This window comes from Galleria mellonella, unplaced genomic scaffold (genome assembly GCF_026898425.1).
Source record: "Galleria mellonella isolate WM207_F2 unplaced genomic scaffold, CSIRO_AGI_GalMel_v1 utg121, whole genome shotgun sequence".
Lineage (NCBI taxonomy): Eukaryota > Metazoa > Arthropoda > Insecta > Lepidoptera > Pyralidae > Galleria > Galleria mellonella.
The window spans coordinates 1,186,755-1,202,435 of NW_026441983.1; the positions used below are offsets into that span (position 1 = coordinate 1,186,755).

Genomic DNA, 15,681 nt, shown 5'->3' on the forward strand with positions numbered 1-15,681 from the left:
ATGAAATGAAATTCCGAAATTTCGGACTCGATTTCGTGTTTTTGTTTATACCAAAATCGGACCAATAAATGGAGTTTAACATTACGTTCGTCATACATCCTATCGTAAAAGTCAATATTTTAACATTTTTGATATTTCCAAACGGCATGCGTTATGTAATTTTAACATCAAATTTCTGTTTCGTTTGGCTCCGAAATTTCGGAAAACACTTCATGGTAGGCCCTCTGTTTCGGTCGGACACTAGAATAAATAAATCAATAAATAGTCGCTCGAGAACCTTTCTTCCCCATTGGATGTCGGTTTTTGGAGCTAAGAAATAAATATATACCTGCATATTTCCCAGGGTCGTCACTCGTGAAGTCGTGCGGCGTGTTGCCGGATGGTAACACGCGGCCGACGTGAGCCAGCAGCGCCGAAAGACAAGCGCGGGCGGCGGACGCGCGCGCCTCACGCTTACTGTGACCCCAACCTTCGAAGGTCATGTCCGCTACCTGAGAGGAAATTGGCTTTTTGATTATCTTGTATGTCGCTAGCAACAGAATGTATGCTTGTTTAGTTTCAACTGATGGCGCCACCTGGCGTCGAAACATAGATATGTCGTTAGTTGGTGAACCAGAATTGTTTTTAATTCGTGAAAATGGAATGGTATCCTCGGTATACACTGGCGGGGCACCAATAATCACTTATTATTGGTGCCCCGCCCCCGATAGATGAAGATGAAAGCATGTCAGTTGGCCCATTGCGACGAATTCAATAAGATTTAATCAAAATGGTTTCCAAGGGGCACCACGTGGAGGTCGACCTGACACGGTATATTGCTAGTAATGGGACAGGTAGTCCGGCATTACTAACAATCCCTTCCCCCCACCCCCCTAATTAATAATAATAACCATGATAAAAAGTACACATCCAAATAAATATGCATCGTATGAGAAAAATAACTAGATTACATTGATGAGTATGATCAAGACTAAGATGATGATGATGATGGTGATGAGAAAGATGATGAGAAAAATTATGCTGAGAAAGATGATGACGTTTTTTATGCAACTTAGAATTGCAAACGAGCTGACGGCCCACCTGATATAAAGTCGTAACCGTCGCCTAGAGACATGAACAGCACACAACAGGACAGAGTATACTGTGTCGCCCACGATACCCATGATGACGAAGATCAAAACAATGATGATATCGATCCTGTATATATTAATTTTCCTGAATTTAATGCGATCAACAATGAGTATTAAAATATAAATAAACAAAATCAGCTGAAAAACAAATTGGCAAAGATATCGTGTAATATAAGTAGCCGTATTGCTTACACTGTGGTGTAACAAAAATAAAAAAATGGTGAATACGATGATGAAAATTGTGAATATGATGATACACATTGTGAAGATGATTAAACTGGTGAATATGATGATGTAAATAGTGAATACGATGATACACATTGTGAAGATGATTAAACTGGTGAATATGATGATGTAAATAGTGAATACGATGATACACATTGTGAAGATGATTAAACTGGTGAATATGATGATGTAAATAGTGAATATGATGATACACATTGTGAAGATGATTAAACTGGTGAATATGATGATGTAAATAGTGAATATGATGATACACACTGTGAAGATGATTAAAATGGTGAATATGATGATGTAAATAGTGACTATGATGATGAACATTGTGAAAATGCTTGTAATTTTAAAGATTATATGTGAATTATATTTAAATGTGAAGATTATGATCATAATGGTGATGAGAATGATGGTGGAGATGATCAAATAACAATACCACTAACCACAACATCCACACAGAAAGTGGGCTTATGGTCCTCCCCGTATTTGTAGACGTCTTTGAACGTGAATCCGACGCCGAGCTCGTTCAATATCGATATGGGGTGTTTACTCCGTAAATCGAGCTCGGTCAGCTGTCTGATTTGTTGGGTCATGGTGTGCTTTGTTAACTTATGGCTCTAGAGAAACATATCACATTTTTATAACCCATTACTGAATTTTTTTTTCTTTGATGGGTGAAAATGGTGTGGTAACCCCGCCTGCGCTAACGGGATACGCCGGCGGAGCACCAGTGAAGGGTGATAGATGAGAATGAAAACAGGCCAGTTAGCCCATTATGATGAATTCATCAGGAATTAACCATGATAGTTTCCAGGGGGAACCGCGAGGAGGAGGTTTTCTGCCAGCGTCATGTATAAGAGGTTGAGATACAATCTCAACAAATTTCGCATGAACAAAAAAAAAAAAATATATATATATATATAATGTCGTATAGTATAGGTCAACCGGTAGCCGTGGGGGAAGAGATTGTTAGTAATGGGGACCCTAGTCCCCATTGCTATCAATATCCCCAATCAAGTCGATCACCAAGCGGCTTCCCCTGGAAACCAACTTGACTAATTTATCGTTGAATTCGTCACAATGGGTTAACCTGACCAGCTTCCTCCTAAAAGTATTAGGAGAACATAACCATACAGGTGTTAAGAGCTTCCCTATGAAGCAAGCACAACCAGTGTTTAACAAAAATACACCCTGGAAACCATCGTGCTGAATTCCTTGTGTATTCATCACGATGCGCTAGCTGACCTGCCTTTTCATTCTCACCTATCACCTCTCACTGGTGCCCCGCCATTTATTTATTTATAAAAAAAAACCGGTCGCCGTGTAGCTTCCGAATAGACCACCACTTCCTTTCCCATGAGTATTATAAAAACCGACTAAAGGAGGGTGGAGGATAGGCAGCAGCGGCCCTGTCATGAACAGTCTAAAGCCTGACGGCGGTTGCCAATCCACTTGCCAAGATTGGCAACTACTGGTAAAACGCCGCAAGGGGGAGGCTATGTTCAGGAGTGGACAGTTAAAGGCTGATATGCTGGAAATGATGATGATGATGATGGTAAAGATGATAACTTAATATAATTAAATACTAATTTATATTTCTTTTAACCAATAGTACATGATAATACTATGCACTTATACATCTAATATATAAAATTCTCGTGTCGCGGTGTTTGTTACCAAACTCCTCCGAAACGGCTTTACCGATGTTTATGAAATTTTGTGCGCATATCGGGTAGGTCTGAGAATCGGCCAACATCTATTTTCCATACCCCTCAATGATAAGGGTGACCCACCCCTATATATTATATGTATTTTTATTTTTTTGACAATTTTTTTTTATTTTAATTTTAATATGATTTAGCATTGAAAAATACATACAAATTCAAATTTACACGCTTTTACGATAAATTTTCATGTATAATTCTCAAAATAACGTATATGGTAAAACAACGTTTGATGAGTTAGCTAGTATGTATATATATTTATCTATTTACTTATTTACGTATTTATTTATTTATTTATTTATATATTTATTAACAATTTGTGTTTGTTGTATATATTTACATTATTTTCACCGGTACCTTTCCTGCACTGGATTACTCAAACTAAATCATTTTCTCTCCAACTACACTGGGTCGTCTGGAAGAGATCTCTTTCAGAGATAAGTCCTCCCTTGTTAACAAGTTGTTAAACTAATCGCTACATGTATTGTTTAAGTGCAATAAAGATATATATATATATATATATATATATATATATATATATATATATATATATATATATGTTGGTGCAAAGCTGAAGCGGTAATAAAATAAAATTTTTAAAAATGATAAAACAACTACCGCTGCTCGGGTCGCTTCTAAAAAGATCGACGTGATGGGATTGCTTTCATCCATCGCTTCGATACACATCGGCATTGGCATTTTTTTTTTCATTGACCATTCACGGACAAATTAATTTAAAACTTTTCATTCGCAACGGAAGCGGTGTACTGGTATCACCAATGACCATGAAACTGCTAAAAAAATATTAAAAAGACGTAGTTTTGAAAAAAAAAATTGAATTGAAAAAAAAAACATATTTGATAACATCACCAAAATGGTGTTTGAATGATTTATACCATAATTTACAAATCAGTATAGCACTTTATAATAAATACCGACGCCTATACTTTGTGTATTATTAAAAAAAAAAATCCATAGACAAATCGTAGATGAGCGTGTCATGAGTCGAATCTTTTCGACCAGTTCTCCACTTGTGCCCCCCTTTTCCCCCTACAGTGTAAGACTCCATCAATTAACAGATCACTATGGCATATTAGAATTCACATCAATGCCAACAAATTGTTTTTTTTTTTTTTCTTTAAAAACAAACAATTAGAGACGAGCGTACAGACAACGCGCGCATTCGTTCCACGACCCACGCGATTCTACTATCGTGATCTTTTAAAGCCATAAAATTCGCATTTTACATTACAGTCTCTTCTTAAACCACCACAATTGATAAGCCTGTCAAGATTAGATAAAACTAGCCACCGGTCCCGGCTTCGCACGGCTTCAATATTCGTTTGTGTAACTTTGAAACTGTTCAAAACATTTTAGAAAGGTTGGTATTTTGACGTGTCTGAAAGTACTGCACTAATATTCACTAAGATTTTAAAATGAACGGCTGGTAAATTTTTTTTTTATGCAACAGAATGGCAAGCAGGCTGACGGCCCACCTGATGGAAAGTGGTAACCGTCGCCTATAGACATGAGCAGTACCGTGGACGTAACAGAGTATACTGTTTCGCTCATGATACCCCCCACGTATACACGTATTGTATGGGATGGTGAAAGACATAAGCTACATTTGATCCCGACCAGTAAACACATCTAAGTCACGGGATAGGAGACTTTGTACAAAGGTCGTTTGCGACCTGTCGTTGGGTACCTCTGTCCCATTCGTGTTTCAACCGTGAAGCAGTTATGTTTGCATGGTTGTGTATCGGTTTGAAGGGTGGGATATGGCGTGAATTTACAGGGTACAGAGGAATAACACATGAGTCTTCAGGAATAGCAACGCATGGCGGGTATCATGGGCGAAACAGTATACTTTGTTATGTCCATGGTACTGCTCATGTCTATAGGCGACGGTTACTACTTTCTATTAGGTGGGACGTCAGCTTGTTTGCCATTCTAAGTTGCATAAAAAAAAACTAGTTTTTCACAAACATTTCCCACGTACAGACACCGTTAAGTTATAAGTTTATTATATTAATAAGAAATAAGAGAATATGTCCTTGGCACAATGCACAAGTTGTCTAGAATAAATACTACGTTTAACGTTCAAGCATTCGACTTGGAAATGTGGATTACAGTTATTTTTTCTGTTTACTTTCAATGCAAGCAATTTTAACGTAGGTTTTTATATTAAAAAATACAATTTACTCCCTAATATGTATGTATTTTATATATATATATATATATATATATTCTTTATTGCACTAAAACATACAGTAACAACAATAAGTTAATAACAATGTTAGCAAACGCGAACTTATCTCTAAAAGAGATCTCTTCCAGTCAACCTAACGCATCCGCATGTGCAAAAAATATAACAATGTATGCAAGGACCTTGATATTTTCCAATAATCCTTGTAATGTTTTTTTTTTATAGGTGAAAATGGTACGGTAACCCCGCCTGCGCTAACGGTATACGCTGGCGGAGCACCAGTGAAGGGTGATAGATGAGAATGAAAACAGGCCAGTTAGCCCATCATGATGAATTCATCAGGAATTAACCATGATAGTTTCCAGGTGGAACCGCGAGGAGGTCGACCTGGTTGGGTATATTGCTAGCAATGGGATTCTCAGTCTCCATTACTAACGATCCCTTTCCCCCCATCCTTGCAATGTTACATTAAGGCTGCCAATTTGTTACTTTAAATCTATAGCCGTTATTCTTTTAATGTATATAATATCGAATGTACCCTGTAGATTCACTGTCATACCCCACCGTTCAAACCGAAACACAGCCATGCAAACACAACTGCTTCACGGTAGAAACACGAATGGGACAGAGGTGGCCAAACAAACGACTTTTGTACAAAGTCTCCCTCTGGTAAGTAAATTTAAAAACTATCCTTTGTGCCGACTTCAAAATGAAGCAGGTTGTCATTCCGGTTGTATTTTTTAGTTTCCGTACCTTCAGAGAATAAAACGGAACTCTTATAGGATCATTTCGTTGTCTCTACAGGTGGACATCTGTCAAGACCCTTTCTCTTAGCAACGCGTAGAGATAAGTCGATATTAATATCATATACACAGGTCTGCAATCTCTTGAAGCAGTGAACAAATCAAGCTTCTAAATCGATGCAATCGAGAGATACGGCCGTTTATGTCCCTATTGTGTCGCATATTTTGACATTCGCAAAGGGAAACAAAACCTATTGGGTACTTCCCCTCGACTTAAAGTCTTGAAATTTGGCAATGTCATAGATAGATAATTTATTTGCATTACCTACTTACAGCACACAAATTACAACATACATATACAAAAAAAAAGTGAGAGAAATGTCATATAGCATAAGTAAAGGAAAAAAAATTGGAAACCGTAAATTTGTAGATATTTCAAAAAAAAAATTTTGCACGTAACCCTCGTTGCACGAGTCCGACTCGCACTTGACCGCCTTTTTTATACCACGACGGTGGCAAACAAGCATACGGCCCATCTGATGGTAAGCGGTCACTGTACACAGTCCATGGACACTTGCAACATTAGAGATGTAAACAAATTATAAACCTTTTGAGGTCAATCGAAAATGAAACAAAACACACCATGACAGATACGAAACGTCACTTTTCCCGCGCAAAATGGAGGAGCACAGATAAAACAAAAACACATAAAACAGCATAGATAGTGGAAACGTTTAAAATAATATCCTATATCGCCGACTATTTGTACACGTTTGAACAACCAAGTCGTACATAAAAATTAACAATGCAATCTTGTATTGCGCTTATCGACGGTCATTATGGAATAAAGACAGTTGTATGACGTTTGTATGACAAAAACGGTACTATCTATCTAATTGATAAGATTAGCTATTATATTGCGAAATAGGCGATACCATTTACACCTACCGTAATAACTTTTTTATGCAACTTAAATAAAGAAGCTGACGGCCCACCTGATGGAAAGTGGTAACCGTCGCCTATAGACATGAGCAGTACCGTGTACATAACGGAGTTTTCTGGTTTCCTGATACGCGGCCAGCGTATTCCGTCAGCGCAGGCGGACTTTGTACAAAAGTCGATTGCTTGTGTACCTCTGTCCCATTCGTGTTTCTACCGTGAAACAGTTGTGTTTGCATGGCTGTGTTTCGGTTTGAAGGGTGGGATATGGCGTGAATTTACAGGGTACAGAAGAATAACACCCGAGTCCTCAGGAATGGCAACGCATGGGGGGTATCATGGGCGAAACAGTATACTTTGTTATGTCCATGGCACTGCTCATGTCTATAGGCGACGGTTACCATTTTCCATTAGGTGGACCGTCAGCTTGTTTGCCATTTTAAGTTGTATAAAAAAAAAACATGACAGAGTTTTCTGTTTTCCTGGTACCCCGCCAGCGTATTCCGTTAGCGCAGGCGGTTTTACCATTCCATTATCATCCATTAAAAAAAAGAACTGCTTCCCGGCACACACACGAGTTAGACAGATGTACCCAAGCGGACCACTTACGCAGTGAAGCCTCCCTCTGGCAAATTACTCCAGAAACCTGTTATACCTTTAATAACGGGCATATAAATATAAAAGCAACTTACGTTAACAGCTACAGTGAAGCTGGGACAGTGGGCCGGTCCGCCTTGCCTCAAGACGGTATACGTGACCCGTACTCCGAGCTCGTTGAGCGCTGACACTGGCGACTTTCCACCTGACTGCACAGCCTCGGCTGCGTTGGCGAGCGCCTGGACAGCAGATACAAGCATAAGCGTTTAAGAAAGCTAGCTGACAATCAGCGCTGTGCAGCTGTTCACATTGCACCGGGACACTCGCAGCATCAGCTGAGCCAGTTTGCCATGGAATTGTTAGTAATGCCGATTAACAATTCCATTGCTTGCAATGTATCCTATAAAGTCAACATTGACGTAGCCTGGAAACCATTGTTCTGAATTCCAGGTGTATTCATCACGATGGGCTAACTGACCTGCCTTTACATCCTCACGTATCATGTGTCCCTGGTACCACGCCACTGTATACCGACAGCGCAGGCGAGGTTACCGTTCCATTATCATCCATTAAAATACCCTATCAGGTCGACCTCCACGCGGTTCCCTCTGGAAACCATAGTGGTTAATTCTTGTGGAATTCGTCACGATGTGCCAAGCCAACTGACCCGCTTTCATCCTCACCTATCATGCCTCCCTAGTACCCAGCAAGCTTATAGCAGGCAAAGCTACTCATTCCATCACTATCAAATTAACCCTTCTTTGCATGATTTTTTTTATTGGTGAAATAAATCAAGGTGATATAATTCATGTTCAAAATTAAAGGAAAAATTGTTAAAAAAAAAAATTGACAGCTATGTTCTTTTTTTCTGCAATGCACATTAAAAAGGTATCCAGACATGATCAACTTAAAGTGAACTTGGTCTTTTGTATAATTTTTGGGCGTTCAATGTTATGATGGAAATTTCCACCGTTGTACAAAGAAGGGTTAAAAAAATACATACATATTGAAAACTTTTTCGGAAACCTTTCTCAACCGATTTTAAAAAAAGGAGTAAGTTCGCAATGCAATTCGGTTATACGGCCGTATAACATTTTCTATACACTAGCCTGCTATGAATTGACAAATTTATCACTCCTTCTATGTAATTCCTTGCTCATAGACTGTACCACATTTTTAGCAATAATAGTACATTACTGCAGCGGCCAGCAACTGGAGCATTGATGGACGAACATGCGTGAGTCCATCAATGCCTAGTTGTGGCCAAGGCTTGTATAGTACTTTTCTCAAACAATGCGCGGAAATAAAAAATACAATTTTACTTTTTAAGTTCAATGACGAATAACGTACAATAATAATTTTTCACGCGCCATAATGTTCCTTTGTTTTTTCTTCAATAAACAGCTTTCTATTTGCAAGCCAGTTCGAAATTTAAATAAAACCTTTTATTAGTTACCTCCTTGGTAGCCATGTTTCGAAGTAAAAGGTCATTCCATTTTTAAATTACAGGACAGATATGAGTTTACATAGTAATTTATCTGGCCGCAAAACACGACAGATATGGATTTTCATACAACTTTTGCCGGCCGCTGCGCGCATGTATCTGGCCAGTACGGCAATTTTGATTTTTCTCTAAGAAGATTGTCAAAATAATGCTCACATTTCCAAGCATGTTTGAGAAAAATTCATTCATACATACATATAAACAGATATGGAAAATTATTTTTTATACGAATTTCAGTTTAGTACTATTGAAATATAATTCTGAATTAACGTTACACTTTGTATTTATACAAAATACTTTATATAGTAGACAGATAGTTTGATATATAGCTTACTAGCGGCCCGGCACGTGCTTCGCTACGTATAAAGTGAAATAATAAAAAAAAAAACATCAATATCGCTGACAATTTGTTTTAACCGAAGCACGTCCAAAATGAAATACCCTCATGAATGACATAACAACACGCTTGTATATTCTCCGGTTTTCCCAACATTGCCCTTCACTGCTCCGCTCCTATTGATCGTAGCGTGATGAAAAGTATACTATAACCTGCCCGGGAGTATGAAGAATAATTGTAGCAAGTTTCGTTAAAATCCGTCGAGTAGTTTTTGTTTATATAACGAACAAACAGACAGACAGACAAAAATTTTACTGATTAGATTTTTGTCATCAGTATCGATCACTAATCACCGCCTGATAGTTATTTTGTAAATATATTTCATGTACAGAATTGACCTCTCCACAGATTTATTATGAGTATAGATAGATAGATAAATAAATAACAGATAGCATTAAAAGAAGGGTAGTTAGAGGTAACTTTCTGTCACATTTAAGCACTTAAGCAATATTTCCGCTGTATACCTTTTTTCTTAATTCGATAATAATGGAATGGTAACGCAGCCTGCGCGGGGGGAAGGGATCGTTAGTAATGATGGTTACCAGTCCTATTGCTAGCAATATACCCAGTCAGGTTGACCTCCACGCGGCTCCCCCTGGAAACCACCGTGCTGAGTTCCAGGTGTATTCATCACGATGGGCTAACTGACCTGCCTTTTCATTCTCGCCTACCATTCCTCACTGGTACTCCGCCAGCGTATACCGATAGCGCTGGTGGGTTTGTGATGTATTCACTTGGAATAGAACACGATAGTTTCCAGGGGTAACCGCGAGAAGGTCGACCTGACAGGGTGTACACCTAACAATGGGGCTACTAATCCCCATTTTTAACAGTCCATTATCCTGCTACATACCTATTTTTTTTAATGGGTGTTGATGGAACGGTAACCCTACCTGCGCTAAGGGTATACACAGGCGGAGTACCAGGGACACATGATAGGTGAAGATGAAGCAGGTCAGTTAGCCCACGATGACGAATTCAACAAGAATTATTAAAATTTGGTTTTCAGGGGAAACCACGTGGAGGTCGACCTGGTAGGGTATATTGGTAACAATGGGGCTGGCAAACCCAATTACTAACAATCCCTTCCCCCCCCCCCCCCACTATATACCTATTAGGTATGCCAAATGTTTGTTTATTAATTAAAAACATTTTAAACTATTAGAACTTTAAAAAGTAAAATTTAAAAAAAAAACGCCAACCTGAAGATTCCATTTGAATCCAGCACCGAGCCGTATAGATGGCGCAGGGCGCTTTGCTGGTGGCTCTCCATCTGTACAAATAATCATTATTCCTTAAGTCTTCACAGCTGAACATAAGCTGCCATCCATACACTGCCTTTGTCATTGGGAAGGGTCCACCAGTATTTGCCACGCTTGGCAGGCGGATTGGCAACCGCAGTTAGGTTTTGGAGATGTTTTAAGAGGGACGCTGCTGCCCATCCCTCGCTTTCCCTTAGTCAATTTGTACATAAGTCGATTGCTTGGGTACCTCTGTCCCATTGGGATACAACTTTGAATGGCAAACAAGCTGACGGCCCACCTGATGGAAAGTGGTAACCGTCGCCTATAGACATGAGCAGTACCATGGACATAACAGAGTATACTGTTTCGCCCATGATACCCCCTATGCGTTGCCATTCCTGAGGACTCAGGTGTTATTCCTCTGTACGCTGTAAATTCACTGCCACATCCCACGGTTCAAACGGAAACACAGCCATGCAAACACGAATGGGACAGAGGTGCCCAAGCAATTGGAAATATTGGAAATTTTCCGCTGACTGAAAAAACCATGTCTTATTCTACATTTTTTTTACAATTTTTTTATTTGTATATTTTAGTGTTGGTCATTTTGTTAATTCGCGATTTAAATGCTTAATTCGGGAAGTTTTGCGACTTGCCACTAGACATAATGCCACTCGCTGGTTGTTTAAAACATGCTTCATTTGTTACGCGAGGCCCCGGGCGATTGCCCTGTTCGCCACCCCCTAAGGCCACCGCTGAGGCGAGGGATGGGCAGCAGCATCCCTTAAAAACATCTCTAAAGCCTGACTGCCGTTACCAATCCACGTGCCAAGCGTGGTAACTACTAGCAAATCCCCCCCAAGGGGGAGACATATATTCAGTAAAGGACAGTTGAGAACTGATACGATAATGACGTTCAGCTTGGTAATGTGGGACCAATACGGTATGGGGAGAATAGGGTCTAACTATTGCAATAAGAAATACTTAAAAAAAAAATACATACACCATCGAACGTGTAACCTCCTTCTTTTTTGAAGTCGGTTAAAAATGATTCAGACTCGTCGACGATATAGATTAAAAAAAAAACTAACGACATCAACCGTAGTACTGTAAAGTCTAAATAATGGGGAAAGTTGATAACTATATATGAAGGCATCCCCTCATCGAAATATCTTTTGTTAATCTAAATGTAAAGTGAACTGCCATTTCCGCGTTAAACTTCTCATTTGAGCCGTTTCACATGTAGTTTGTTATTTTATCACGCGAAATCTACTGAACTTATTTGAAAGAAAATTGGTAAACGGACATAAAATATACATACATATTATATACACTAATTCACGAAAGCAAAGCCATGCGATACGCCTAGTCGTGACTAAATTAATACAAAATCTACACGAGAGCAAATTATATCTAACACAATAAGTATTATAAATATTATTTCCAAACTGTCGTTTTACAATAAAAAAAAAAAGAACACCAGACGATAGACAACTCGTTTCTTTTGAAAGTAAAAAAAAAAAAACACTTAAACCTTTAGCATTTTAAATTACGAATTTAGAACACTAATGAACGTAGGAAATAAACAAACAAAAGAAAAAAAAAGAGACTCAAATTTGGAACAAACACGAAAGAATACAAAGAACGTTACCTAAATTTGTGTCGTCAGTTCTCAAGTTAGTGTCTCCAACCTCGCACATTTGGTGAAATTATTGAAAATAATTCAAAATACACTGGAAATTACACTGTTCGAATAATTGTTCAATTATATAAATATTTAGAATTGTTTTCTATAAATTACAAATTTTATGCTAGGAGAAACACATTGGCTGTTCGTGAAATTTTGTGGCGTTGAATATTCGAAACTGGGGGTAGGTAACACACAATTGTGTTAAACTCGCTATATCTATGGTAAACACATATCTGTCTACTGCCCATAATCATAGTGTAAATTCATTTTATAGTATTGACAGAAAATAAAAAAAAAAATAGATCTATGTAATCTAGTTTACTATGTCAAATTTATTAATAAATTTTTAAAGAGACTACCGACTAAACCGTCTTTCGAAAAAAAAACGTTCACGCTCACTTCTTTACTTTATCCGAGCAATGAGTGCTTTATATTATTCTCAATTTCGTGTACAATATAGTATATGTCATATATGTGTAAGTATATTTGTTATTTATATATATCTTTTCGTTTATATATGTAATTTTAGTATGTATGTATATCAATAATTACTAGTACCGCATTCGAGTATTCTGCCACTTGCCTACGGTTGACTGGGAGAGAATGCTTTCAGCATTAAGTCCGCCATGTACACATATATGTACTAATGAATGAATAATAATAATAATAAATCTGTATGTTTAGGCATACTTACATGTTTTGCCGCTGTGCGAGCGCTTCTGCGCCATAGATTCCTCGGCCGGCATCAGGAAGTCGGTTGTGGAGCTAATGTCACTGTTTGAATTCTGGACAGAGACAGGTATATTTATGATAAAAAAAAACCGAGCGAATACCAGTAACAAGTAATTCAATCTTATAATGCTTATATATAATATAAGCCATGGCACTGCTCATGTGTATATTTTTTTTTGGTGGTTGAAAATGGTATGGTAACCCCGCCTGCGCTAACGGGATACGCTGGTGGAGCACCAGTGAAGGGTGATAGATGAGAATGAAAACAGGCCAGTTAGCCCATCATGATGAATTCATCAGGAATTAACCATAATAGTTTCCAGGGGCAACAACGAGGAGGTCGACCTGGTTGGGTAATATACCCAACCAGGTCGACCTCCTCGCTAACAATGGGATTCTTAGTCTCCATTACTAACAATCCCTTTCCCCCCGCTCATGTGTATAGGCGACGGTTACCACTTTCCATCAGGTGAACCGTTAGATTATTTGCCATTCTAAGTTGCATAAAAAAAGTGAGTGAATAAATAAATATATAAAACTTTCTATAGACAAAAAAAAATATCGTTAATTATATCTGGTAAAAAATTAGGGCAAAGTTGCATTCAGCAAATAAAAAAAAAAATAACTGTATAATATACTTAATCTGTGGTTTAGGCCGATACTACGTGGAGTTTCATAAAACGACCTTTTTTTATTTATTAGGCTAGAGCATCGAGTAAAACGTGACAAAATTTTGTCAAGTAATTTGCAGTTTACTTGATTCAACATTTTAATGAAATAAATACATAACTCATCGTTAGTAATGCAAACTACCAGTCCCATTGCTAGCAATATACCCCCTCAGGTCGACCTCCACGCGGTTCCCCCTAAAAAACCATCATGTTTAATTCCTGTCCAATTCATAGTGGTGGGCCAACTAACCTGCATTCATTCTCACCTATCATCTTCCACTGGTGCCTCGTCGGTGTATACCGATAGCGCGGGCGGGGTTACCATTCCATTATCATCCATTAAGAAAAAATTACGCATGCGTATTAAACATTTTAATGTCAATTCATCATAATAAATGCACCGTTGAGTGACAACGTCAACAAACTGCATCTCTGCTTCGGTCTTGTTAATTACGAGATACAAATCTTCAATAACCTAATTTACTAAGCAAATAATAAATCTACATACATTTGACAGAGGGAGACTTTGTACAAAAGTCGTTTGCTTGGCCACCTCTGTCCCATTCGTGTTTCAACCGTGAAGCAGTTGTGTTTGCATGGCTGTGTTTCGGTTTGAACGGTGGGATATGGCGTGAATTTACTGGGTACAGAGGAATAACACCTGAGTCCTCAGGAATAGCAAAGCATAGGGGGTATCATGGGCGAAACAGTATACTCTGTTATGTGCATGCTACTGCTCATGTCTATAGGCGACGGTTACCACTTTCCATCAGGTGGGCCGTCAGCTTGTTTGCCATTCTGAGTTGTATAAAAAAACATATATGACAGTCACTGAAATAGTCGATTTTAGTCCGGAATCGATTATTTTTTTGTATTAGGTACACAATCGTACAACCAAATTATGCACAAGCGTTCGACTCATGGTTACTTCTAGGAATGCTTCCAAACCCAAAAACAAAGGAGCAACAGCAGGGCAATAACTTCACACGGGACGTAATTATTATAAACAATAGAATAATGACGGGGGGAATGGGATTGTTAGTAATGGAGACTGAGAATCCCATTGCTAGCAATATACCCAACCAGGTCGACCTCCTCGCGGTTCCCCCTGGAAACTATCATGGTTAATTCCTGATGAATTCATCATGATGTGCTAACTGGCCTGTTTTCATTCTCATCTATCACCCTTCACTGGTGCTCCGCCAGCGTATCCCGTTAGCGCAGGCGGGGTTACCATGCCATTTTCACCCATCAAAAAAAAAATTGAGTAATTACAAATTATTAGAAGGAAACACTTTGCGACATTTCTGGCTTGATTTAAACATCTTGCCATTACTGGGGCGCGAAATGGTAGTTTTTATTTCTTACTCTGCTATCAATACGAGGTGTTTGAAGTGACAGGCGGCCATATTGTTAAAAACCTTATTTTCCCGCCATCATGTTTTTCTTTTTTAAATCACTTATCCCAATTTCTAATAAGTCATCATTATCATATGTCAATGAAAGATGTCGATATATATATATATATATATATATATATATATATATATATATATATATATATAGGGTTACCATATTGTACATTATTACTCTGAGGGCCTACCATGAAATGTTTTACGAAATTTCGGAGCCAAACAAAACACAAATTTGATGTTAAAATTACATAATACAAATTACATATTGTTCCTTTGGACTTTTACGATAGGATGTATGACGAACGAATTGTTAAACACCATTTATTGGTCCGATTTTGGTATAAACAAAAACACGAAATTGAGTCCGAAATTTCGGAATCTCATTTCACGGTAGACCCGCAGTATATGGGAGAAATTATATTGTAAGTGAAAAAATAAAAACCATGACGAAA

At 38.2% G+C, this 15,681-nt stretch overlaps 1 protein-coding gene across 4 annotated transcripts in view; it reads right to left on the reverse strand.

Annotated features, from left to right (window-relative positions):
• LOC113518631 (double-stranded RNA-specific editase Adar) overlaps positions 1 to 15,681 on the reverse strand; it is a 56,498-nt gene that overhangs the window by 37,971 nt on the left and 2,846 nt on the right. The window contains exons 3-6 of one of the 4 annotated variants that reach the window (XM_052899214.1): positions 13,106 to 13,196; positions 10,680 to 10,750; positions 7,672 to 7,815; positions 329 to 491 (exon numbers count right to left, since the gene is read on the reverse strand). In XM_052899214.1, coding sequence (XP_052755174.1) covers positions 329 to 491; positions 7,672 to 7,815; positions 10,680 to 10,750; positions 13,106 to 13,196 — 469 coding nt within the window. Of the gene's footprint in view, positions 1 to 328; positions 492 to 1,807; positions 1,982 to 3,706; positions 3,886 to 6,682; positions 6,982 to 7,671; positions 7,816 to 10,679; positions 10,751 to 12,372; positions 12,774 to 13,105; positions 13,197 to 15,681 lie in introns of those variants that run through there. The other 3 variants (XM_052899221.1, XM_052899225.1, XM_052899218.1) reach the window with 3 other exon arrangements.